Here is a 27,686-nt window from a genome sequence, read left to right on the forward strand (position 1 = left end):
TGAGCAGCTCTTCGAGACTTGTCGTACTGGACGCTGGGTCACCCCCCCCGGGCTGTAATTAACTGCTGAACGAGCTTCGCAGGCCCAATTAATGACAGAGACCCTGACTGGAGGTCAGGTCATTATCTTTCAGTCAATCTGACTGATGGGTGCTGGTGGGAAATTGAGCTGCGATAGACCAGAGAGAGACCGCAGAGGAACAGCAAGCACTTCAGAAACATGGAGCGGCAAAATAAAGAGCCATATTTAATTTAAATTCCATCTGTAAAACCACAGCAGGTTTTTTACTCAACTCGCTGTTGCAACTCGCTGTTAAGTGGTTTTAAGGCCAAAGTGGCAGCAGGTGTGTCATGAGACACAGGTGTCACCAGGTGATGCTGCAGCCAATGTTGTGCCACCCAACGGGGTTGCCGATCTGCAACTGGCTCTGGCAGGCTCTGAGTTTGACATGGGAGCGTGGGGCCCATCCACGCACGGTGCCTTACCAGGATGAGCCACTCAGCAGCCTGCTGTTAGGCGAGCTTGCTTCCTCTGTTTTTATTTATTTTTTCTCACCCCATGAAGGGGAATAAAACAGCCACAATTCATCTGTTTTGGCCCTTTTTGCACTCACCTGTCACTGTCCCACAGACTGGTTTATAAGGCAGATAGCGTGTATGGCCACTGCATTAAGTGCCAGTGTCCAAGTTCTCGGACCAGACACCCATTCCCTGCCACGGGTTTTATGCACTGCTTCCAATTGGTGCAGAGCTTCCAGTCCCCACCAAGCACATTAATTATCTGCTTCCAATTGGTGCAGAGCTTCCAAACCCCGCCCAGACCATTAATTCTCTGCTTCCAATTGGTGCAGAGCTTCCAAACCCTGCCCAGACCATTAATTCTCTGCTTCCAATTGGTGCAGAGCTTCCAAACCCCACCAAACACATTAATTATCTGCTTCCAATTGGTGCAGAGCTTCCAAACCCCGCCCAGACCATTAATTCTCTGCTCCCTGATTGGTGTAGAGCTCTCTCAGTCCCCACCGCAAACCTTAAATCTCTGCTTCCGATGGGTGCTGAGCTGCAGGAAGAGGCGGTGCGGGCCGTTCCAGTTGCCGTAGACGATGTCGGTCTTCCCGTCCCGGTTGAAGTCAGCCAGTGCCACCCCTCGACCGTGCTGCATGGGGTCTTCAACTCCTGAGCCCAAAAAAAATAAAAATATAAATCAAGCCATACTCGAGCTGAAGGTACCTCATGTAGTCCTATTTTACAGTCAAACTTAGGGACAGTCTTGAGTTTTGCTGATCAATGACATTTGTAGAAGCAAGCCCTGCAGGAGACCAATCAATTAATCAAATTTTATTTATATAGTGCATTTCATAGCAATTGTCACAATACGCTTCTCAGACAACCCTGGCCTAAACCCCCACAGGAGCAAACCTAAAGCAACAGTGGCAAGGGAAAAACTCCCTGTGGCAGATGGGAAGAAACCTCGGAAGGAACCAGGCTCAAGGAGGAAACCCATCCTCCTCTGGTCGTCTCAGGGTCATTCACGTAGGCCCTGACCACATACTCTGAAGCATGTGCCCTCCCTTCTTCCCTCTATCCCTTCATCCTTCCAGCGATCTGAAGCATCTGGATTCACGGAGCGAGATTTCCGCGGTGTTGCTTCGACCTGCCCAAGCTTTATAGATCAGGCGAAGGAGGGAGCGGACGGCATAGATCACTTGGGTCCATGCAGTGCAATACGCTTCTTAAGGTTCATTAAGTAATGCTTTGCAGTGACTTTTTTATTTTTTATTTATTTTTTATTTTTTTTAGAAAATACATTAAATTAATTTCAAGCTCCAGTGCCCTGGGTGCCCTTTAACACAGCCAGGGGTGTAATGGGTCCCAGGACGGGGAGAGAATGTTTTTGGGTGGGGGGAGAGGGGGGGGGGGGGGCGGTCTTACCTGCCGTCGATGCCACGTCTGTGAAGGTGCCGTCCCCGTTGTTACGGAACAGGAAGTTGGGCCCGTACTCGTTGTCGCAGAAGACGTCCGAGCGGGTCTGGCTGAGGATAGGTCCCACCACCACGCCCCTGCCCCCTGTGGCCCCCCCATCCCAAAAAAAAAACAAAAAAACGAGAGTCGGTCAGAGCGAGAGGGTGGAAATGATGTCACTAAACACAAACATTCCCTGATGAACTTCCTGCAGCAAACATTGCAATCTCCACCCTACTGCTGAGAAGAGCCTTTTTTCCCCCCACAGCAGATGATCAGGAAAGTCAACCAAGTAATGCAGTCAAACACAGTCCAACGGAGAAAACGATATTAACACTGTCAGACCAACAGGTGGTGCAATACCCTGCAAAAAGAAAGTGACAGACGCATCTGAACACCTTGTGACAGAAGGCTACAGAGCGTCAGAAGAAAACGCTATATTCACTCAACTAAACACATTCATTCACTCTGCAAATAGTTCATGAAACATTACTCAATACAGATCCTGTATCATCAGCACCTCAGCCAGCACAGCACAAGCAAAGCAACGGCAATCTAATTTAAAAACGTCCGGACGCAAGGAAATGTGAAGTTAGGAGCAACTTCAGCATAGCCAGCAGCGGTGTGTGTGTGTGTGTGTGAGAGAGTGTGTGTGTGTGTGTGTGTGTGTGTGTGCCTCAAGCTCCTCTTTCATCCGTCAGTAGTGTGATTATTGTGTGGCTGTGCAATCTGCATCGATTCACTATTTCACATTCAATTAACCGAGAGAGGGTCATTCTTGGACAAAAGACTCCTTCCTGTCTTATTCTGTTCTGCATTTTCTCAAGGTTCTGATGACTGCCGCCGTGCATGAGAAAGAGCTCCTTATTAAACCAGCCTGTGTTAACAAACAGTAGGGACTGCATCTTGTGAAGCTGGATTTCAGTAAAGAGAGGAAATTTATATTGTATGTTTCTGTTAGGCAGTGAACGACACAGGCACTTCTGTTTTGTGATTATGTTGGTTCTTCAGGCTTGCACCTTCACGTACAATAATAAGCTACTTCGGCTAAAACACAAATATTATTTAAAATAAATAAAATCGGGAATACCTATATCAGCCTTCAGTAAATCACCCGAGTTCTTAAAAATCCACACTCAAAAGATGGATTTTATGGGTGTAAGAGTTATGGAAATTTAGTCCACGTTCCACTGACACTGGATGTTCTGCTGTTAAATGAGGCTTCTGCCCTCGGCCTGTCATTGGCCGTTACAGGCTCCGCTCTGCCAGACTGACTTCAGCAAAGAAAATGATGACTAGGCCTCCTTCACCCCCCAGCCAGTGTCCCTGTCCCTGTCCCTCTCCCTGTCCCTGTCCCCGTCCCTGTCTCTGTCTCTGTCTCTGTCCCTGTCTCTCTCTCCCTGTCCCTGTCCCTGTCCCTGTCCCTGTCCCTGTCCCTGTCCCTGTCCCTGTCCCTGTCCCTGTCTCTGTCTCTGTCTCTGTCTCTGTCCCTGCGGATGTGTCTGCGGATGTGTCTGTGGATGCGGTGCATATGCAGTTATCTGCTGCTCCTGGGTGCAGGGGCTCCAGGACAAACTCCAGACCGATGCCGCTGCTGAACCGGGACGTTTGTGCCGTTATGTTTCGGTACTTATGGGGGTCCCCTTGGGGATCATTTGGGGTGGGTTGGACAGGAAAACAAATAAATGAACACTTCACAGGTTCTGATTCGGGGAGAAGGGTGAGAACTGTATAGAGTCAACCTATGACGCAAGGCAGAGAGGAATGATTTAGATTTTAAAGTGTTATAATTACAATTTAACTAGCTCTGGCTAAGAAAAGTTTATTTAAATTGACTCAGCATTCCACACACTACCTAGCTACTTCTCTGTTACTTTGTGTTCAAAACATGAACAGTATCTGCTGCCACCAGTAACTTGTGTAGCCTCCGAGCCAGGTATGCTTGCAGCCCTGGTTTGAAAATGTGTATGCCTACAAGAAGCTTAATGAAACAGCTATTTCACTTGCCCCAGTTCACTTACTAGAGGCTCACCCTTGATCCAAGTCACAAATATAATCAAATCTATATATCTGGGTAAGAGTTTCAGAATGAAACTTGCGACAGAAGAAGGGAATACTTCGCTCAGAAGTATGTCACGGCGGGGGGGGGGGGGGGGTTGAGACAGAGTTGCAGTTTGAGTTCAGCCTTGTTCAATATTTATATCGATGAGTGAGTGAGTGGTGTTACTGGAACGATCTGCAGCCTCTGGCGCTCACCCTCAGAAGTTGACAGTTAATTTTAAAAAGACCAAAAAATATGATCTTCATAAGAAAAAGCCCTAGAGGAAGGGAGACCCCCTCTTCACTCTCGGCAACCCCCACCCCCACCCGGGACACGGGCTGAATTACGACTACCCAGGACCGAACACCAGGGCTTTGGGGGGGGGGGGTACATCTGACAGTTAATGCATTAAAAGAAATGCTCGCAGAGCTCTCCGTGCAATCAAAATAAATTCTGTAAAACAGACATTCCCATTAAATTCTGCTCCAAAATCTCTGACGGCGCCGTAGCGCTCACTGTGGAAGTCCAGTATGGGGCCCGTTCCGTCAGCAATACTGCACTCGACGGGACCAAATTGTACAGGTAGAAAGTGTGCCTGCACAATTCTGCTGAAATATACAGTATTAAAAAGGACATGATGAGTTTCAGACCCTAAAATATCTCCACTAGGGGCAGCAGAGGACGTGAGTTTGTGGTAAGCACACACGGCCAAGAGCCTCTACGCTCGCTGACAGGTGAGAATGCTGAGCAGTAAAGGGGAATACTAGCGGTGCTCCCCCCTCCCCCTCCCCCTCCCCCCCGACAAAGACATTTCAGGGTCTGGCTGATTAATCAGGAAAAGTCTCATTCCTGATCCTGCGCTCTGACGTCACGGTCCTGCGTGTCTCCGTTTGCTGCGGTACCCCCCCTCGTTGGGGAGGCCCCCCCCCCCGTGCAGTCTTCCCCAGGTCACAGGCTCCGCAGCGAACGCGGGACGGGTCGTTTTTTCCGCGGGCCCCGGCCCGGCCCAGCCCGTCCCGCGCGATGCTGTGATTAATGGCGCCTCTGGCCCATTGAGCAGGTCTGAGCTGAAATATGGCCGCCGCGTCCTTGCACCTCCCCGTGACTTTCAGCGCGGTAAACAGCTGACTGAGCCAAAAAACCCAGCCTGCCATCGCTGCGGCAACCGCCCGATAAACCCGGCCACAGCCGCCACTACACCTCCCCCAGACCCCCCCCCCCTCCTCCCCGGGCATCCCCCCCCCCCGCACTACCACACTGCGAAACAGCAGTTCAGGGCCTCCTCCATTTGAGGTGCCCGTTCCTAATAAAAAAAAAACCTCCCATAATTCAGGCGATACAACCGCCACAGGGACAAGCCCACGTGGAAAGGGGGGTGCTGGCTCTGAAAAGTGCTCTCATAAAAGATAAACGCAATGTCACAGCTAATGAGAAAGAAGGCGCACCCACATTACTGAACTCAAAAGGCCTCAGTGCCCATCAAACCAGCTCAACCACATCATTGATGGCACAGTACAGAACGTCACAACGGCCTCCAATCATATCTGAGAAGGGCCACGGTAGGAGCAGGCTCTTCTTTTAACCCAGGACTGAAACACTTTAACCCAGCACTGAAGCACTTTAGCCTAGCACTGAAACATTTTAACCCAGCACTGAAGAATTTTTGCCCAGCACTGACACTTTAACCCAGGGCCAGAGTTTGTACCCTGCACATTTAACCCAGCACTGAAACATTTTAACCCAGCACTGACACACTTGGTAAAATCAATCAAATTGGTCTTCAACAAAAACAATTTTTTGATTATGTGAATGTATCATTTTCAAGAAATAACTGGAGGTTGAGGAACTGGATGAGCATTGGACTACATTTCCCAAAAGCCCTTCTGTCAATAGAGAGTGAACGGATGTCCATTCTGAAGCCAAAATTTAATTATCAAATTAAACTAATGAATAATAATTTTTAAAAAGTTTATAGAATAATTTCAACAAAACCTTTTATTAAGGAATCGGTCCATCCACATTAAAGTGACTAAACTAATACAATACTAATTGGCCTACAAGTCCCATGAGGGTGCTACATTTCATAGCAGCTGGTGGGACCTGCAGTCGTAGTTTAATTAGGAAATGGATGGAATCCGGTTCCACCACCATGTTTGCACGCGGGCTGTGAGCGGCGGGACCTGTGAACTTGTTGACCCCGGCCTCCTCGGCCACATTGGACAGGGCGATGACCCCTCGGGCAGGGTCACTGGCAGCTTCGTCCATCTCCAGGAGGGCGTGTGCCCCAACGTTCCCACTGGCGTAGTTAGCGATGTAGATGGCGTAGCGCCCTGTCCCCTGAGGGGGGTGGAAGGGGGGGTGGGGGTAGAGACAGACAGAGAGAAGACAGAGGTTGCTGTGAATATATTATTATTATGTATTTCATACTACTACAACTACAACAATAACACCTACAACAACTGATTACATAAAAGGCATCTTAAGTGCGTTTTCAGCTGAGACCTAAAATGGGAATGTGGAAGAGTTTTTGAGCACACTCTGCCAGCTAGTTTGAGGTGCACAGATGCACCTCTCCTGATTAGAGTTTAATTCTGCCGTTTTACCATTGGCGACGACAACCAACAGCGTTCACGCCTTCTTAATGACCCCAGAGAAGTTATCGCCTCCCCTGCGTATGCAAAGAAAATGAACCGTTAATGATCGATGGAGAGGAGCGAACAGGAGTGGTAGGAAAATTGAGCTATGGCACTAATTACAATCATCTCTTTAAATACGGCTCAGATCAATTTGGCATACTCTCTCAAAAGACCCCATTTCCCCTGCGATGCAGTCCTAACAATCGATTAAGAAATACAGCAAGCAAGCTCTTCACCACTACAGTGGGCCTTATACAGCAAGGCCAAATATTTTTTTTTTTAACAGGCTGGCTAGGTAACATACTGCATTTATAGATGCTGTTGATTCGTACAGATGTTTACAGTCACACACAAACTAGGAAAACGGCTCATTCCAACTTATGACATACACTTGCACACCCGCCATTATCAGGACATGACAAACTATCCACATGGAGCCCTTACTACATGACCGTCAATGAGGCAGTTACTGTATTTCGGTTTTGACTACAGTTTGGCCTTTAGAACTGACACTACAAGGCGCTATCTTTCTTTTTTTCGAGCTCTACTGTGTGTTCCTTTCCACAACATCAGCACCAGCTTAAAGAATTATTTACGTTGGAACATATTTATTTCTCATCCTTGTCAGTTTTATTAAACGCAATAAAACACAATAATGTCCTCCCAAACATTACAGTGACAGCTACATTAAAAAACGGTTCCAGCTTTGCTGTAACGCACACGCGCAATGAAGCTCGCACTAGCTCCGGCAGGCTACTAAGACAAAGTGCAAACCCCTTCTCTCCACTATAGAAACATATATGAATGCTAATGTGTGCACAGTGCATTAGCGGCAGATTTCGGATCTGCTGGCTCACCCTAAAGTGAGACTGCCCCCGCTGCACCGTTCCGTGTGTTTCTGTGGCCCTCTGTTCGGTCTGCACGTGCTCGCAGCCGACAGCCCCCCCCCTCCCCACCCCCCAACCCCCCAACCCCCACCCCCCTTTCGCCCCCGCCAACGCAGAGATGTTCATTTCACACTCCATTATCAGTCCCCCTGTGGAGACGAAGGCCCAGGAACAACATGCTAATGGACCTGTGCATAAAATTTCTGCGACGTTAATGCATCCTGATGTGTGCCCACTGTCCCCCGAATCTGAACCTTTTTGAAAATAAAGAGACAAAGAAATACTGCCACTATTTCAACAGCGCCCAGGGAAGTCCCCTGGGCCTTACATCAGAGCCTCCCTGAGCAATTATCATCTGCCAGGTACACGTAATTCAGTTCAGCAAGCGCTCCAAAAAGACCTCTAATGGGAAAAGTTGATTTAAAAGCAGTATGTGCGCATACAGGTGTCCAACCAAGCTCTTTCCCAAAGTTCTCTGTACAGCCCATCCTTAGCTCTACGGCCTGGCCCACCTGTCAGCTAGGGCACCACTGTAGTAGAGCTTATAATTTCACCAACGGAGCCCAATAAAACCCAACCAGAACCCATGGGATTGGGTCAGTGTGGGTCCTAATTCTGTCATTTTATATCGGATTTGGTTCAGGTCTTTGGAGCTGGCCCTTTCATTTCTGGGCGCAAAGCAGCATGCGAGCTGGATGGCGGCTGTAGGGAAGCTCGGCTAAGCTAAGCTATGAGAGTGACAGACTGAACGCCTCAGAGCAAGAGTTACAGTCAGGGGAGAATGAAGTCAGGCAGCAGCCATTAAAAGGAAAATCCGAGGTCTGGACAGACTTTTACACGGTATTTGACTGAGCTGCAAATGACAGCGAGGGGTTCATAAAATGCAAATACTGTGGAAAAAATGCTTTTTCGCTCCCGTTTCAAGCTTTGCTGCTCCGCCAAACACAGGCAGACTAACAGCCAATGGCACGCAGCCGTGGGGCAGCGAGAGGACCCTGTATGTATGCGGGCTGGGGTTTGCCATGGGACCAGGGATGGCCAGACCTCCCGTCCACCAGGGGGCGCCGCATGAGCCACCCTCTGGGCGAAGCATGGATGGCTGTTTTACTTAGCTAGTGAGCTAACCAGTTGTATGTGTTTCTATCTGTGGAATGGACACAGATTCCATTCTGGCAGTCTTGTAGTGCATAGCGAACGTTAGCAAAGATGTTTGGCTAACGGCCGTTTCTCAGCTGGCTGCTGGTGGCACATCTTGTTAAGACAATGTTAAAGTGTGTGGATAGGCACAAGAGAAAAAATAGCCCCCATCACCTTGTTTTTCCTGTCGGTATTTCAGGCTTGTGACCACTCAGAAAAATATTCTTTAAACACGGACGGCTTAAATCTATCCATCAATTACCCCTGTCCGAATATTTTATCAACGGATGAGGGCATTATTATTTGCTTGTCCGGTGGAGCGTTGTTTTTCTTAACGCCTGCTAATTCATCCAACCAGACAAACTGCCCACACACACAGGAAAATGCCCGCAGTAAAGACGCTGACAAGAGTTTCACGATTCTCTGCCATAATTTTTTTTAAATGTTAGCCTGCGTGAATATTATACGCACTGCAATAAGTCACTGCGGTAGCAAACCTTGACGATGCAGCCGTTATATGACCCTGGAAGGCCTTGGGAAATGTTGTGGTCCAATCAAGACGCAGAAGCGAGAGAGAAGAAAAAAAAGAAGCCCCACGTGCAATTTGTTTTAATTAAACAGCCATTACACAGATCTCTGCATTCTAAAGGCGTCATCGCAGAAAATTTTAAATCGCATTATCATTTCCTCGGCCATTTTTTCTGGCCCAAGACTAATCAAGGCAGAAAGCAATACTGCGCCCAAAAAAAATCTATTTCAATCCCCACTGTACAATCCACCCCCCCCCCCCTTCCCCCACAGGAGAGGGCTATCCTTCACCTGTGGCTGAAAGGAAGAACTGGAGGACCTTGACAGCAGTCGGAGGGAAAGAGTTCAGCTCGTCGTCCTCTGGCTATCAGCCAAATCTCTGTGATGATTGGCACTTCATCACCTGTCTTCCAATTATGCGCCAAAAAAAAAAAAAAAGATTCTACACAAAGGGACCTGCAGATGTGATCATGTACCGGAGCAATCTGTTACCCTCCACTGCCTAACACCCCCCCCCCCACCCCCCCCACCCGAAACCCCAATCACCACCACCTCACTGCCTGTTTGAACACAAATTGCCATACTCTTTTCTAATTACCACATCGTAACACAGGACTGGACTCAAGTACACAAATGAACTGTCAGATATTTGACCCTGGGGGGGGGGGGGGGGCAGGATGTTTAAATAATGGCCTTTCGAGGTTTTGACCATCTTTGAGTGCAAACACCTCTAAAACTGCACCTGCCAACACCTCTTCAAGTTCTTGCCTGTGACCTCCCGTATCCAGAATGGAGGTTGCAATGATGAATGCTGAGGTAGGTTATGTAAAAATATACACACAGCAACTTATTCAATTTGTTTTAAATATTTTAACCACTTTTTTGTAGAACACTTTGGGGTACATAAAGGTGTAGTTCACCTTCTGCGTTTCCTTTGACATTATTTCCGTTTTAGTGAGCGTTTTTGTAAATTTAGCGAATGGTTTGTACGGGCAGTGAGCGAGGAACCCACTGTGGGACGTGAGAGAATTCTGGCGCAGAGACCAGGCGCGGTTACCTTCCTGTCCAGGCAAGCCACCGACCGCCCCGCCATGCGATTGGCCACGTCTCGGTGCTCGTTGATGTCGTCGCTCAGCAGGTCCTCGAAGCGTCCGTTGCGGAACTTGAAGAGCTTGTCCGTGTAGGTCGCTCGTCCTTGGAGAGGAGAGGGACTCAATGTCGACCGGGTAGTCTCGTATGAGGTAAAAATCACTCGTTTTTCCACACGTGCACCCATTCCCTGCACAGTATATGCTCCCATGAACACTTCAACTTTACAGCTTTTTATTACACCAATTATTTTTTTTTTGATGGTAGATTAACCTGTCCACTGACAATATGGTCAAAAAATTACAAGATTTACACTGCACCAATCTTCTACACGTCCACCGTCCCTCTTGGAAAAATCTGTTCAAGCTTCACAACACAACACATCACATCACATTGGTGTCTTCTAGATGTCAGATGCAGTAAAAATTCTTGACAACACAACATATATATTTGTATCATTCTGGCCCATTTCATGTTCAATTAAGGTAATTTGAAAATGTGTTATAAATTTTTTTTTCTTGAAATGGTTTGAGCAGAATTCAGTTTTGGCCTGTTGCTGTTGGCTTCATCTCTGAATCCAGTTTCAGTCAGCAAGTGCCTACGCTTTCAGCATGCAAGATTAGCCTTTTCAAATTCATCAGTCAGTCTATCAGTTAAACTATAAAAAATATAACCTCTCCCCACAGTGCGCATTACAGGAAATGAAGGAATTAATAGCCCGCGAACTGATCTGATTGGTCATTAAGTCATTAAAGGAATTTGGGACGGTGGCTCTTCGAAGCACGCTTATCTATTTCAGGCACGCCGCGGCCTCAGAGCACGAGGCGTCTTAAGTGGCTAATTCAGAACCATTAACAGCTCGTCACCTTTGAAGAATTGCAAATGCGGTCCCCACTGGCGCGAAAGCCAGTGTGTAGGAGGAGGCCTCAGGACTGTGTGTGAGAACCCCTGGTTTACAGACAACCCAGCAGCATGCAAACCCTGATTTTAAAAAAGCAAAATGATGTTTGTTTGTAGTTTATGTCCTGGGAGGCTATTCCTGTGTCAATTAAATTTTCCTTTTTTTTTTACTGAAGTTTCCTCAGTGCCTCCTTGTTCTGCTGAAAGAATCTAAAACAGCCTCTTGAATCGGCCATTTTTTTTTTGATTTCCATTTGCATTCAAAGCAGGCCATGCAAGCCTATTCACAGTCTGTGAAATATTCACTTGAAATATTGATAACAACAGCATGACATTAATACAAATCAATGTGATGGAAAATATATTTAGCAATATTCCAATTAAAACATCTAATATGTAATAAAATACTATCAAAAAATACAGAAAATGTGTCTGTAGCTGAGAATTCAGGCTGTGTCTGTACCTAAGAATGTAGTCTGTGTCTGTACATGAGAATCCTGCCTGTGTCTGTACCTGAGAATGCAGCCTGTGTCCGTACCTGAGAATGCAGCCTGTGTCTGTACCTGTGTCTGTACCTGAGAATGCAGCCTGTGTCTGTACCTGAGAATGCTGCCTGCGTCTGTACCTGTGTCTGTACCTGAGAATGCATTGTTGGTGTTGAGGAAATAAAGTTCCTCCCTGCCGTCTCCGTCAATGTCACATGCTGCCACACCGATGGCGTTGCCCTGGCGATCCCGAAGGGCGTAGTATGGGGAGCTGCGGTCGTCCACGGCGATGTTGACCAGCCTTTTCTTGTTCCGGTCATATTTCAAGACCAGGTTGGGACCGTTGTACCTGAGAAGGCAGGATAAATCAAACTTCCATACGCTGCCTCAAGGGTTCTCCAATGTCCTCCCTCTGGCACAAGACTCACACCTGTTCCACCCCCCCCTGCACAGACTGCACACCTGTGCCATCCTCCCTACAGTCTGCACACTTGTTCTACCCCCCTCTACAGCTGCACACCTGTTCCACCCCCCCCCTCCTACAAACTGTACACCTGTTCCACCACCCTGTACAGCTGCAGAACAATGATTAATTAACACCACAGATACATAATTGTACAATGGACATGTCATTAATTATATATAAATAAGTAATAAATACACATAATATTACCAAGGCTGCATAAAGCAGATGTTTTTAATAAACAAGGGCCCACATTCATAAATCATCTAAGGGTAGTAGGACTGCTGATCAGGGAGGTGTTGGGAGCTGAAAGGCAAAACTGAGCTCAGATCAGTAGCTTTGAAACACTCCATGAATTCAGGCGCTCGTTAATTTGAGCTGAAAGTGTACAATTTATGAAACATAGAAATCTATCCATCCATCCATTATCTACACCCGCTTATCCTGGGCAGGGTCACAGGGGCTGCTGGAGCCTATCCCAGCATGCATTGGGCGAGAGGCAGGAATACACCCTGGAGAGGGCACACATTCACTCACCTTTCACTAACACAGGCAGCCTAAGTGGCAATTTTGGAGTCGCCACTTAGCCCACCTCCACGTCCTTGTACTGTGGGAGGACCCGGATACCCGGAGGAAAACCCACACGGGCACAGGGAGAACATGCAAACTCCACACAGAAAGGCCAAGGCCAGATTCAAACCCAGGACCTTCTTGCTGTGAGGTGACAGTGCTACCCACTGCACCACCATGCTGCCCAAAAACACAGAAACGTACACAAAATTCCCCTAAAAGTTAATTTCAGGAATTCTCTCGGTGAAAACAGGCCTTTCGTTACTGTGAGCTTTTCAAGAAAAAAATATATACTCGTAAAAATTCTAACTGCAAACGCTTCCAAAACGGCATTGGACCATAAGACACTCAATCTTTTTCTTAAGTTGCATAATGCTTTTCTCATGCGGCTGGCCATGTAAAACACTTGTTATGCAAGCGATGATCCAGCCTTGTCTGATCAATGCCACAGACCACTTGCTACGGAAGACATTTTCTGATCTCAGTGGCGGGCGGGGATGCAGCCGTTTGGCAGAGCAGAGCGGAGATTTCTCACATGATGAAACAAACATCTTCGGACGACATTAATTCTCCCTGCCAATGGCCAAACAACAGAGAAGATGGAAAATTCAAAAGATTTTTTTAAAAAGTAAAACATTTTATCTACAGTAGTGATTCCAACTCACTCACTATATATTTGATGAAAAATTACAGGATGAGTGTCAATAGTGGATAAGCCACTAAATCCTGAAGTCTTTTTACGGTCTCCAATTTAGCAATGTGAAATGGCTTTCAATTGCCTGCCCAGCATTGCTTTTAAAGGCATCTAGAACTGCTTCCTAAAAATGCTGTATTAGACTATGCAGGAGAGTGGGTATTGCCGTTTATGGACAGCGGGTGAGAATGCAGGATCTTGTTGCCAACGGTTACCCAACTCCATTGCGCTAGTTAGCTGAACACACCTGAGCTGGCTCAACTACACAATAACTTTCTAATACAAGCACACAAGAATGGTCTTCAGCTGCCATTTACAATCTAATCAGGACATGCAGCCAACGTGTAAATAAACACGAGATTGGTCAAGTGAAATAATTAAAGTAAAATTCAGAAAACAAATAGACTCTTTTAATGCTTTGCACATTTTGCGGCTTGAACCTGCTGACAGAATAGAGTTGGCCAGCTCAAGCTGATTAAAGTAGGCTATACGGTGGAATGAACACTTTGCCAAGGTATTATCTGCCTTTATAACAGTCTGAAAAGGAGGGGGGGGGGGGGGGTACTGAGAAGCCTTTATGCTTAGCCTGAACTTGCGCTCCACAAAGTAAGTGCCCAGGAGGGTTCCATTTCATACCCCCCCAGCCCCACCCACCAACACCGCCACCCCCACCACCACCCCTCACTTCCAATCTCCTTCTGCCAGAAGACCTGTTTCTGTTGAGGGAGCAAAGTCAATTACATCAATTTAAATTCACACACCAGACCCTCTAGGCTCCAAACACTACCCCCCCCCCCCCCCACCCCCCACCCCCAACCAATAAAAATAACATCTCCTGCCCACGCTAGGCATTGTACGTTGAGGAGAAGATCATTTTCATACTGAACCCGTTTCATTCCGGCGAAGGACTTTCCAGACTGAGAAGTTTAATATGTCCCAGTAATTGTACACGGAACAGGGACACAAAGCATTTGCCTTAAACTGTTTTAAAAACTCTTGTTACCCTCTGCTTCCCTGCTCTATCTATTTGTTGCCCTCCATGCTTTCTACCTGTCTGAATAAAGCAAGAAACAGAAAAAGAGAACTCAGTCTGCTCATCTATAAACAAATATAAATGGATTTTCAGCCTTTTGGGTTAAAACCGAGATGGGTAGATCTAAGGAACTGAGGAACTACGTTGGGATCTACACTCAATGCATTTACTTTGTGATGGTGACTCCCTTTAAAGAGCTGGGTTATATCAGCATCGTTTTAATCACGTTCAGGAAAGGTCGGCGTACAATTTTAAAAGCTTCAGCATACGGCCCTCATCTCTGAAAAGGTGTGTGCTGACGGCAGTCTTACATACCAGACTCTGCAGCGTCACCACAGATATAAAAGCTCATTAGATCCGAGCCTCCATCTTCAGGTGGGCTATTAATAAGTGCTTGTGGCAGTACAGATCAGCATCAGCACACAACACTGTTTCACTGGCGCAGGCAACGTGCCAAAAACATTTGAATCATTTAGTCTCACCTGAACGAAAGACGTCGAGTGCAAATCTTCCAAACAAGGAGTGCGTAAATCTACGAATTCCGTAACTGCGTAGTTACGGAATTCCGTAGATTTACACACTCCTTGTTTTAACGAAAAAAGGGCGGGAATACGAGCGCAGCCCAATTCCATTTAAAGGATTTACATCAGCGCACGCTCACCCCGCCACCACCACCTCCAGGTCCCCATCGCCGTCCACATCGGTCACGGCCATCCCATAATTCAGCTGGGTGGGGTTGTTCTCGTAGTCCGGGGGCAGCAGGGTGGAGGTCACCGAGGCGAACACGGGTTCGGAACGCTGGCTTCGGCACGGGGTGGGGCGGGGCAGCCCCAGGAGGAGGAGCCAGATCCAGGGGGTCAGCATCATCATCTGCAGACACACAGCAGGGCTCGCCTGAATGGGGGCGGGGTGTAAATGTGCCCCGCCCCCCCCCAACATCTTCCAGCACACTACTGACTCCTTTACAATCAATTTCTTTAAAATACTTTATTTCGCATTTACTATTTATTATAGGGTTTGTGCAATAAGAGCCTTTGCTACTTATATTATGGAATCCTGGACCGATGAGGCAGTCCTATGTAAATTGTTATTTGAGGGTCTGAATGTTGAATGAGACCAGCTTGGCTGGGCGCTGCAGTGTAAAAAGAAGCAGCTGGTGACACCACGTGTTTCGAGGGAAACCGGATGTCAACACTTTCCCAAGTCGGGGATCACCCATAAACAGAGGCTGCAACTGCAGTAGTTAACAGGGCTCTGTCTCCTCTGCTGTGAAAGGCAGCGATCTGGGAGGAAGAGGAGGGTGGCTCAGCTCAGTCTCCACTGTAAAAGGTAGTGATGGGGGAGGAAGAGGAGGGTGGCTCAGCTCAGTCCCCTGTGTTGTAAAAGGTAGTGATGGGGGAGGAAGAGGAGGGTGGCTCAGCTCAGTCTCCACCGGTGTAAAAGGCAGTGATCGGGGAGGAAGAGCAGGGAGGATATAAATACCGCAGCTGAAGACAGGTGCGGATTGGAGGTTTTCCAGATGGAGAGCGGAGCGTGAGGCCATTCTGCAACACTGGGAGATAATGAAGAGAGGGAAAAATCCATATGCTGCAAACGAGTGGCCCAAACGCTCTGGCCGTGCGGTGGGGGGGGGGGGGCGCCAGGGGGTATTCAGGGTAGTCCTCTAGATCCACACAGGGTCAATGAGCTGGAGGCTGATGTGAAGGAGTAATACACTGAGAGGAACATCTGGGGGAGTTGACACAGTTTGGGAGCTGCCGGTGGAGGCTGATGGCCTGGCTACACCTGGGGGGGAGCTGGGGGGGGGGGGCGGGGGCGGGGTTCAGACAGATTAAAACAGTGGAGGAGTCCAACAACAGCAGACAAGACCAGCCCTACACTACTCATGATTGCCCTACCTGAGTGGGTAGTAAATCTTTAGTCTTGGTGTGAACTGGCTTGGCTACGGCATATTAAAAAGCTGAAAGTAAAGTGTAGCACATTATATTACAACCCTCCACAACACATACACACAAAGCACTGACATTACTGTTTGCCTTAGCTTTGCAGATGAAGTCAAGGGTAAAAGGTTTAGCTGTATATATGTATATATATTTATATATATATATATATATGTGTGTGTGTGTGTGTGTGTGTGTGTGTGAGAGAGAGAGAGAGAGAGTGGTGTGTGGTGGAGTGAGTGGTGTGTTGTGTGAGAGAGAGAGAGAGAGAGAGAGAGAGTGTGTGTGTGTGTGAGAGAGAGAGAGAGAGTGTGTGTGTGTGTGTGTGTGTGAGTGAGAGTGTGTGTGTTTGTGTTCAGCCACCTAGTTTCATTCATGAATAGTTTCTTGTTTGTTGTGCAGTGCAGTGTTCTCTCTTTTCAGTGTTTCGGTTTTGCCGCATTTAAGTTGCTTTTCTGTTCTGGTGTGTGCCCGTGTTGTGTATCTACAAATTAATGTTAAAAAATACAAAAACATTTTGGATTAAAAAAAAAAAAATGAAATTTTGACCAATCCCATTCCATTACCCCAGGCAATTTGATTCCTGGGGGAGCCAGTGTGAGCCTAGCGCCATTAGCTAATTAGCAGTAAAACGCCACGCTCATTCACTCACAGTTTAGAGCGCAGTAAAACGCCTCATGCGGGTGCACAAGACCGGTATTCTGCTGTCATTTATGAGCTTATCAAACAATTTGGCCTAAATACCAATGAATGATTGAGCTTTCTTTAATCATTAAGAGCTGAAATGAAATCCCCTTTGCCCACCCCTGCACAATAGCGTGAACACGGTAATGAACTACATGACATTAAACCTTCTAACAATTTATGAAATAGCTTTTAAACATCACAAGGGAGGCAATTTACAATGAAGAATGAAAACTGAACGTGTAACAGGCCACTAGCACCAGTTTAGGAGTTTTAGGAAGAGACATATCTGTCACCCAAGGCCTGTATTATATAGTATGAGCACCTGGATGGTAACTGTGAGGAGCTAATGCTACATACATGCTAAACAGCCTGGCGTAAACTCCCAGTGTTGCCAACTCTCAATCATAGTGAACAAATGGCATTCCAGAATCAGAAATGGCATGTCCAAAGAGTCCCCCCTCCAAACTCCCAGGCACGAAAAAAAAGGACATATCCTCGGGTCCTGCCTGTGATGTTTAGGCTGTGGGGCCCCCAGCCTGCAAACGTAGTCTTCTTCGCAAACTTATACACAAACCCGCGGAGACAGGTTCACGGTCACTGAGCTACGCGCGCTAGCCGTGGATAATGAGAAGTGGCAAAGGGACGGCTCTCCGAACCAGATATCTCTGCGCTTAGCGCAACTGGATGAAAATGCAAAATGCCGTTTGTGACAGCCCTTCTCCTGGCGGTCTGCACTTGCCTTTCACGTTCGCTGAAATTCAGTTTAAATAAAACGGGAAGCTGGACACACTTAAACTTTACGCACACTCCGGAGGAGAGCAGGAACAAGAGGAAGATTGTTTAGGGACAGGACCGTACAGAGAGACTGCAGTGAAATCAATTTATTTATTTATTTAGTTTACAAGCTGACAACCAGATTTACCAACAGCCTGAATTTATAAACAAAACACTAGGCTAATAATTCTCTTCGTTCTTACTGGTCTCTCTCGTTCAGTGAGGTTATGGGTTCCCCTCCCACGCCGCTGATGGATATGCCCGCTAAAATCTCCACCAGAGAAAATTCATTTTCAGATTAAAAGCAAGGGCTGTCCTTACAGTGACCGCGCAAAACTCAGCACTGAAGATGCGCGTGCAGTGCCGAAATTCCCCTCATGCCTCGCTTTCGCTGCCCATAAAGGCGGCATCATCCACCGCGTCAGCTACACAGCGAGAAATGTTGGGGGTGCGTCAGAGCGCGGACTTCATTAATATAAATGTTTTATTGAAGATGCTGCAGTTTCTTTCCATTAGATGGGCGCATAATAACCGATGAGGCGGGAAACTACGGACAGAACTGAATATTAACCGGCGGCTTGATGATATTGTGTTTTTTTATCGGATGCGCTGCAGAGCTAACGCCGAGAAACCGGGGAACGACGGAAGTAAGAAAATACGGGATTGTCGCAAACGGGATAATCCCCCCCGGGATGGAACAGCAACTAAAAGTACAAACGGTGCATTTCAAAACGGCTGTCCTGGGGGTACAGAGTGATTTGAGTTTCTAAAATAAAAAAAGGTTATTGTTATTGTTATCAGCAAAGTGAACAGCATTAGTAGCAAGCTGCTGGCAAGGGGCAATAGTCTGGATTGAGGCACGGAGGAGGACTGTCAAAACTAACCCTGCAGCAGAACCGGTTTTGCACCCATGTGGAAACAAACAGCATACTCAGTATGCCTGAAGCATAAATACACAAACTTTAATATGTAAAGTATTCTGAAGTATAAAATAGTACGCTCGGCTTCAGGTATATTTCAGCATGGCATTTTCCACATGGGTTGTCCAGTGATGTACTGGCATGTGCCCCCTGTCAGTGAACACTTAGAGAACAACCCCCCCCCCCCCCCCCTCTAACCACAAGCAAGAAGGGGAGCAGTACAGCCCCCGGGAAAGAGTCCCCAAAACCTTTCTGAAAGTTGGGACAGAACTGATTAGATTAGAACAGATTCCATGATTTCTCTTTCTCTTTTTCTGATTTTTGAAGGCTGGCAGGAGTGGAAGTGCCGTCGCAAAGCAACGATTCCAGCCCAGCCTTTTATTAACCACACGGCATCACGTTCACACAATCCATCACTAGTGCTCCTTCAAGTCATTATTTTTTAAAAGGCTGGCTTCAGGACAAAGAAAGGCAAGAGTCCACCTCTGTAATGGCTCAGCTACAATTGAGGTTTTACGTCATATCAGTAAAACACAAAATCATTAACATTTTCATCATCAGTTGCATTTTCTGTCTTGCTTTAAATGCTGTTGGGGGAAAAATATGTTCTCCACAAGCATCTGTAGACCAGCCTAATCGGTCTTCTGTGACTGTGCGTGATTTTAAGATACCTCATCTTCAGGTGACTGCGACAAACAGGACTTTGATGAAGAAAACCACTTACTGTGAAGGACAATCACATGCGGCCTCTTTCAAAGTCCCACAAACATATTTGGCACAATGCACTGCTTTTCTCAAGCCTTTTTATGCTTTCTAAAGATTACCAGATTGTTTGATTGATTTAAAAAGATCAGACTGCTGTAATAAGGTAATTTCATCATAAAGTACAACCACCAGCACCGGTATGCCCAAACAGAATTCAGTACACTATCACATTAAGATGAACACAATGTCAACCATTTCAACTTCTTACTGTAGCAAAATTAAAAACTTTCCCCCATTCCAAAGCCTGTTACCCAGCAGAATAAATTGGATGACAAGTACCTCATTAAATTAAGTTAAGTTTGTGAGAAGTTGCTCACAAATGCCAGACAGCACAAAAGTAAATTAATCACTTCGCAAATTGATAATGATGTGTTACAGCACCGCGTGCACAGTAATGCGGGACGCGAAGCTGCCCAGAGCCTCAACAAATGTAGACCAGAAACAAACTTTTAGCTTGTGAATAACAGAAGTAGATTATCCCCACTTTCACCAGAAACAAAGCAATACTTCCCATTACGAGACCTCAGGACCTGACGACCTGAAATAGCCCCTTTTTTCCTTTTCCATGATGCGCAAAGTTATTTACACGCAGCGGTAACTTTCTAGCACCGCACTAAGCTCCGTGCAAGCGCACTGCAGTAAAAAAAAAAAAAAAAAAAGCAGGTAATGTACTTACTGCACAGACAGAACAGAAACCAGCCAGCTGGGAATATCAATGTCTCCCGAAAATCATACACCGCAGACTTCCTCGCAAGGCTTTTCTCCTCTGTACAATAGTTGTTAACCATAAGCAACTTCTATGATATCCAGAATATTACTTACACAACCACTTCTTATGAAAGTGGTTGTGTAATATTCTAGCCAATTGCAGGAGAGCTACTTGAATATCTAGAGAGCTGTCCAATGAATACCCTGCAAAGAAAGGTCGGGGCGGAAACCTAACTGCTCTGTGCAGGTGCATTTCAGGGACTTAACCCAGGGTACAGCGAGCAACGGTACGGATATTACTGATCAGAAACATAGCCAGCAGGGTCCAATATGTATCGTTGTCGCACAGAATAATCTGACAACAGACGCGGGATGTGCGTGAATCATTTTATTTATCTATGCACTGCGTTGTATTTAGGGGAATATTCGTTGCGAAAACAGGTGGCGACGTGCGTCAGCAAAGGGATGATTGAGGAAGTGCTGATATGTATTTGTGAAACGAAAACGCAGGATTAAGTAAATAAAGAATGAAAAATATATATACTGCTTTAGAATACAATATAGCTGGCAAATAGGGAATGCTTGAACCAATTTTGCTTTAACAAGTTGAAACCCTTTTAGATGCGCTTTCCATGTTTTGGAGAGGGAGGTACAACCCGAAGTAAAAGCAATTTGAAGGTTGGTTAGATATGCATGTTCCAAAGTTGCATGAAAATTTGACGTTGTAAAATAGCATAGCATAGCATAGCATCTCCTGGAGCTACCTGCGTCAGTTGCACCCTCTACAGAACTGAGTCTTTTCACAGCAAAGTGCACCAATTCAGCCGTTACATATGGCGTTGCTTATTTAAAGGATCGGCGAAACAAGAAGTTCGGAGGCTCGTGCTGAAATGCAGTAAATACTGTACAGCTGCAGAGCAGTGGCAGAATGTATGGTGCACGCGCTAAAGTCTAGTCAGTGGGATTGGGCAGCTGTGGAGTAGATTCCCATAATAATGCGCGCGCTCTCTGTCTGATACTGGCTTTAACGTCGCCCGATTGCATGCCTTTCGTGCACCGCCACCACCGGAAATTCAGGCATTTCAATAAAATAAATTAATTAATTAATAAACATTAAAGAAAAACGATTTAACATGTGCCTCGCAGTTCAGCAGCAATTAAAGCTTTGCTCCAATTTGCAGATCGTTTATAGGCATGATGGGTGATCAGTAGGCCTACGCACCCCGCAAAACAAAACCATGAAGATATTTTGTTTGTTGTTCATGTGCAATTCGCTTCTCCGACGTGGACGTATTTATTTATTTATGTATTTATTTATTTATTTATTTAACCAAATATTTATTTATTTAACCAAGTCCCCACCAAGAGTGAATATTTTGTAACACACTAGCACCATTGTGTGTTTCATCGTTGTTTTCATGGAACCATATGACTGTTTTATTTAGTTATTAACACTCAAAAATCGATTTCGGCCGACCTCCACAAAAAAAGAAAAAAAAAGCCTGAAGCTTGGAACACAGGTAAGAATAGTGCTGGAAAAAAAGCCATTGTAAAGTGAAGGAATTATAATTACAGTGCTAGAAAGTAAATGTGTACGCCTTCACAAAAAAAAAAAAAAAGAATTCTGTGTACTAAAGGGTATGATCCTCCTAGACCTTTCTGCCGCCTTTGACACCGTCAACCATCCCATCCTCCTGTCCTCCCTGGCAGCTATGGGGATCTGTGGCACAGCACTAGACTGGATTGAGTCCTACCTCTCCGGTCGCTCCTTCCAAGTCGCCTGGGCTGGTGCAGTATCAGCACCTCGCCCCCTTGCCACAGGAGTTCTCCAGGGCTCTGTCCTTGGTCCCCTCCTATTCTCCCTGTACACCCAATCTCTTGGTCCTGTAATCTCTGCCCATGGGTTGTCCTATCATTGTTATGCCGATGACACCCAACTCTTTCTCTCCTTCCCGCCCTCTGACACTCAGGTCTCTGCTCGCATCTCTGCCTGCCTGAGGGACATCCAGAGCTGGATGGATAACCACCATCTTAAGCTGAACCCAGGCAAGACGGAGATGATCTTCATCCCTGCTCCATCCTCTAACCTTCTTGACTTTTCTATTTCCCTGGGGGACACTGTGGTGTCATCATCACCCACCGCAAAAAACCTTGGAGTGGTGATGGACAACAGACTGTCCCTCTCCCAGAACATCACGGCGGTGAGTCGAACGTGCAGGTTCTTCCTGTACAACATCCGGAGAATCCGCCCCTTCCTCACCACCTACGCAACCCAGCTCCTGGTTCAAGCGATGGTCCTGTCCCGCTTGGACTACTGCAACTCGCTACTGGCTGGTCTGCCAGCATCCGCCATCAGACCCCTGCAGCTCATCCAGAATGCTGCAGCGCGTCTGGTCTACAACCTCCCCAGACATTCCCATGTCACCCCCCTGCTCACTGACCTCCACTGGCTGCCTGTTATGGCTCGCATCAAATTTAAGTCCTTGGTGCTTGCATACCAGGCAGCTAAGGGGTCAGCACCAGGGTACATTCAGAGGATCATCAGACCCTACACACCAGCCAGACCTCTCCGTTCTGCCACCTCTGGACGCTTGGCACCTCCCCCTCTTCGCGTCTGCACTTCCCGCTCCCGTCTGCTGTCTGTCCTGGCCCCTCGCTGGTGGAATGACCTCCCGTGATGGTCAGAACAGCAGAGAATCTCACCACTTTCAAACGCAGACTGAAGACTCATCTCTTCAGGCTGCACCTCTCCCCACCCCTCCCTAGCCTATAGTTCAGCTCATTGTACCTAGCTAGGATAATTTGATTATGTTAGTGTATCTGGTAGGATTGTTTTTGTATGATTAGGTGTGATTCCAGTGCTAGTTTGTACTTTGTACTTGGTAGGATTCTTGCTGCTGAACAAGCTTACTCTACAGGGTTGGAGTCCTGATCGATGTGGTCACTTCTGGCACTACGATCCTTACTTCACTCTAGTGTTTCTTTTGCGCCTCTACATCTTGAAACCTATGCACTTGTTGTACGTCGCTCTGGATAAGAGCGTCTGCTAAATGCCTGTAATGTAATGTAATGTAATATTAAAAAATTGCCCCTCTCCGGGTATACGCCGGGTGAAAGACGTATTGTGCCGCACTGCGAGATGAATACCGTTAGTAGCACATGGGAACGCACTTCGCAAATCATTAAGCTTCAATAATGGCTTTTAAACCCCGCTGGCACCGACGAGCTTCACTCTTCTTGTTAACAGTGCAGTTGTTCAGTGTCTAGAGACGGCACTATTAAGCCAGAGCTATGGCTTCTTGACTGGTCGCATGGCACAAGGTGGCCAGGACATAGTTCTTAAGATTGCCCCACGGAGGAATATAAGGACGAAGCACTGAATCATTGTGTCGCCTACACTGCTTGAAATTTTTTTTAAATGGAGCGAGAGAGAAGCCTGTGCTTCAGGAGGGGGGACAGAAGCCTGTGCTTCAGGAGGGGGAGAGAGAAGCCTGTGCTTCAGGAGGGGGACAGAAGCCTGTGCTTCAGGAGGGGGAGAGAGAAGCCTGTGCTTCAGGAGGGGGAGAGAGAAGCCTGTGCTTCAGGATGGGGAGAGATAAGCCTGTGCTTCAGGAGGGGGAGAGAGAAGCCTGTGCTTCAGGAGGGGGAGAGAGAAGCCTGTGCTTCAGGAGGGGGAGAGAGAAGCCTGTGCTTCAGGAGGGGGAGAGAGAAGCCTGTGCTTCAGGAGGGGGAGAGAGAAGCCTGTGCTTCAGGAGGGGGGACAGAAGCCTGTGCTTCAGGAGGGGGGACAGAAGCCTGTGCTTCAGGAGGGGGAGAGATAAGCCTGTGCTTCTGGAGGGGGGACAGAAGCCTGTGCTTCAGGAGGGGGACAGAAGCCTGTGCTTCAGGGGGGGGACAGAAGCCTGTGCTTCAGGAGGGGGAGAGAGAAGCCTGTGCTTAGGGGGAGAGAGAAGCCTGTGTTTCAGGAGGGGGGAGATAAGCCTGTGCTTCAGGGGGGGGGGGGGGAGATGAATGCTCTACATCACCGTCTCTGACGCGCTCTGAAATGTCCTTGGCAGATTCCCTCAGGCCTCCCCAATGCCAGCGGCCTGACGAATGTACCCCATAATTCTCACCCTAAAATGTGCCAAACACAGAGTCCGCTGTACCACATGACGCAATCTGTGTATATCACAGTATTCTGGCTGTGAAATACTGCGTTTTCATTCACAGATTTATTTCATTTTATTTTATTTTTTTGGTTAATGCATACCTAGAAAACAAAATCAGAAAAAGGTTTGTGTTTGGAAACTGTCCTTTGGGGTACTAAATTAGAATATCTTCAATTAATACTCCACACCCCCCCCCCCCAAAGTTTCTAAATGGGTTTGGCCCCTATGAAAATGTCTGGAGAAATAAAAAAAAAAACAATACTAGTATCACAGAATATATTTCTCCTCTTCTCAGAAGTTTTCAGTAGTCCTTATTTGCAGTACTCCTTTTCCTGCTACCGACCATGTATTCATATTCCAATAATTTGAATTATATTGTAAAATTTGCAATATTAAAGCATTTATGCCATCTCTTTCTTGTGCCAGTATACACCGAATCAGCTCCTGCTCTGAAGACATTGAGGAATCAGCAACCGCACTTAAAAATGTAAAATTAATGAGTTTTCAATATTCTCACTCGACATTCAAACTAATGTTCCTGCATTTCATATCTGTGAGTTTTGTAAGTTTGCTTCCCCTCAACAATCAATCATACATTTTTAATTTAGCGTATGAATATGTGATTTATGCCCTTCAGGCAGCAAGAATAAATGCACGGGTGTGGACAAGTAAAAACAGCCACTGATGTTCACATATTGATTGGCTGGCTTAATAGTGTTTATTCTTCAGAGATGATCTCAGGAAATAAAGTAGATGGGTGTGAATGATCTCTCTCATGTTGCAACGCAAGAGAAAATGTTTCCTGGTTAAAGCGCTTGTCTTCGAGTTTAACACTGTACGGCCAGGGAGATTTAAGCTGTGCTTCGATCATTCTAGAGCCCTTGAGTAGAGCTAACAGCGATGGTTCGGGCGTGATCACTTTTGCACCTCACCGCTGGGGTAATGGTGTTTGGGCCAAACTTTTTTTTTTTGGCGTTTAATAGTGTTGAATGTAGAGTGCCGCCTATACATCAGTGCAGTACAGGCATTAGAGTAGGGGGGTACAGGCATTAGAGTAGGGGGTACAGGCATTAGAGTAGGGGGTTCTCAACCAGCTTTGACCCAGGAGCCCTCGCCAGGGCTCAAAGGCATTCTGCCCCCCCCCCCCCATCATAACTTAAAAAGGAATGCTTTAGAAGGGTTGTATCTGAAGTGTGTGGTGGTGGAAAACCGCAGGTGCTCATCTACGCTCTCCCAATTCGAGGTAGCGTTCAAAATTGAGGAGAAAAGGAGTGTGTGTGTGTGTGTGTGGGGGGGGGGGGGGGTGCTGCAAAGGAATGCTGACAGTAACTGGTGAAAATTCCTGCCGGAACACTGGAGTAGGTTTAACTGAAAGAGGACGTCCATGCCCTGAAGTAGGACAGGAGGAGCGCAGTGTCTGCTGGTTTTCAGTGCGTTTCAGCAGGAGTGGTTAATTCAAGTCATCGACTGGCTAAAGTCTCCGCACACCTTGTGCTCAAGGCCTCAAACGTCTGCTGATTGTAAGGAAACCGCGAATATCTGCGAACACTGCGGGCCTCTGGGACGGGAGTTAGACACCCCTGCCCTTGTAAAAAAGATTGGACAAGGGCAATAAATAGCCAATAACTTGCTTGCCTCTCCACTTTACTGAAACGTGAAGATCACAATTATAATTTTTTTAACACACTTTTTGTTTTTTTTTGCCAGAGATAATCACCTTTTCGGTGTCAAAAACATGGAGGGAGAACCACGCCTTGTCCCTATTCAGACTACCTAAAATGAGACTACCCCCAAGTCTTCTGAATAAAAGGTGGACAGGTATTGCTTAAATAGCTCCTGGGTTCACTACGTACGGTATACTTCTGAGTCCGGCGTTCGGGCCGAGGTGTACGGCCTCTCTGAGTTAGCGAGGGGGCAGAGAGGAGCTCGTAAATCACGGGGCTTGTCCTTGCGCCTTCCCGGGAGCGGGTTACGCCTCAAAGTAAAACAAAAAACAAAACTTATTATGCAGAGATGGAGGGCGCTGTCACGGCGGGGCGGAGCTGGCTGACTTCCGCCTCCTTTTCCCCCCGGCGAGTCGAGCGCAATTAATTGCCGATCGATCGAGCTTCCGCAGCTTCGGACACATTTGTCTCCGGCAGTCGAGGAGTCGTTTTTTTGTTGTCGTTGTTTTTTTGTTTTTTTTTAAGCCAGTATGAAAGCGCAGCCTCTCTCATATCAGCCTAACCCCTTATGAACCTGAATGCCCATCCTACTCCTCAGGGACGAAAGGAGACCGTCTCTCGCTGACCCACCTCGCTCTCCGCAACCAGTTAGTTGCGCTTGGCTCCCTCACGTGCACCGCCACTAATCCTACAGTACGGGTAGGCATTCTCTCGCGCACCCGAGCCTCAGATTTCTTGTCATTATGGATGGGAAAGGTAGCGCGATCCTTGCCCCAGGTGCAGAGGAACATCCATTTCCACCGTTAGACGATGCCTCCTTTGAATCGTTCGAGACGAATGGCTTATGTGCTATGAAATACGAGTCGAAGGCGCTTCTGTCCCATTTGAACTCTATAAAGTTTAAAATGCCATTTTTTCCCCAGATGTCTACAGGTTGTTACTGTGTGCAATGTAAAACTAAACCACCCCCTGCCGTCTGCCACAGCAAAGACCGATCGGTGATGTCATGCGCCGTTTGACACTCCCCCTCGCGGGTTCCAGGCAAAGATAATAAACTTAAACAACAAAGACAAAAGAAAGTAAAACACAGCTACAGCTTTTCAGCAACGTTTTTTTTTTTTTTTTTTTTTTTTAAGATCGGCTTTGCAACCAAACCGCTCTCTCCAACTCTAACTTGCCCTCTCAGCATGTCCTCCCCATCTCAACCCCGTACTGTGGTGAGGAGCACACCTTTAAGCACCTGGGCTGATTAGTTAACTAACACAACCCAGGGGCGTGTGCCAGCTCACTTGGGCAGTAGGCGTGGCCCAGGGAAAATCTTATTCTCCACCAGACCGAATGCCAAACTTAATTTTTTAAAGGAAAATCTACTAATAGATCAGGGGGGTATTTCAGGATGCACGATTACGGAGTTAGATGGATAATGGCGCTCTTTTTTTATTCAGTTCATGTTTCAGATCTGGGAGGGTTCAGAGTTTTACTCAGTGCAGTTATCCAGCTAAGGCAGTAATCCGGCTTTGTGAAGCACCCCCCTTCTTTGTAAAATACCCACCTGCTTAATTATTTCATTGGCTCAATAATATCTTGGGCTGGCATTTCGGTTAGCACCAGCTACAGCTGCAGTCTGCAAGCACATCCTGAAGATTTTGCTGT

The 27,686-nt window shown here is 46.9% G+C and overlaps 1 protein-coding gene across 3 annotated transcripts in view; it reads right to left on the reverse strand.

The window, feature by feature from the left end:
- crtac1b (cartilage acidic protein 1b) overlaps positions 1–27,686 on the reverse strand; it is a 55,747-nt gene that overhangs the window by 13,484 nt on the left and 14,577 nt on the right. For 2 of the 3 annotated variants that reach the window (XM_064317466.1, XM_064317464.1), the window contains exons 1-7: positions 20,187–20,346; positions 15,086–15,294; positions 11,817–12,013; positions 10,248–10,384; positions 6,183–6,339; positions 1,932–2,066; positions 1,030–1,175 (exon numbers count right to left, since the gene is read on the reverse strand). In XM_064317466.1, the coding sequence (XP_064173536.1) occupies positions 1,030–1,175; positions 1,932–2,066; positions 6,183–6,339; positions 10,248–10,384; positions 11,817–12,013; positions 15,086–15,294 (981 nt within the window). In that variant the 5' untranslated portion in view covers positions 20,187–20,346. Of the gene's footprint in view, positions 1–1,029; positions 1,176–1,931; positions 2,067–6,182; positions 6,340–10,247; positions 10,385–11,816; positions 12,014–15,085; positions 15,295–20,186; positions 20,347–27,686 lie in introns of those variants that run through there. The other variant, XM_064317465.1, reaches the window with a different exon arrangement.

This window comes from Anguilla rostrata, chromosome 18, assembly GCF_018555375.3.
Source record: "Anguilla rostrata isolate EN2019 chromosome 18, ASM1855537v3, whole genome shotgun sequence".
Taxonomy (NCBI): Eukaryota; Metazoa; Chordata; class Actinopteri; order Anguilliformes; family Anguillidae; genus Anguilla; species Anguilla rostrata.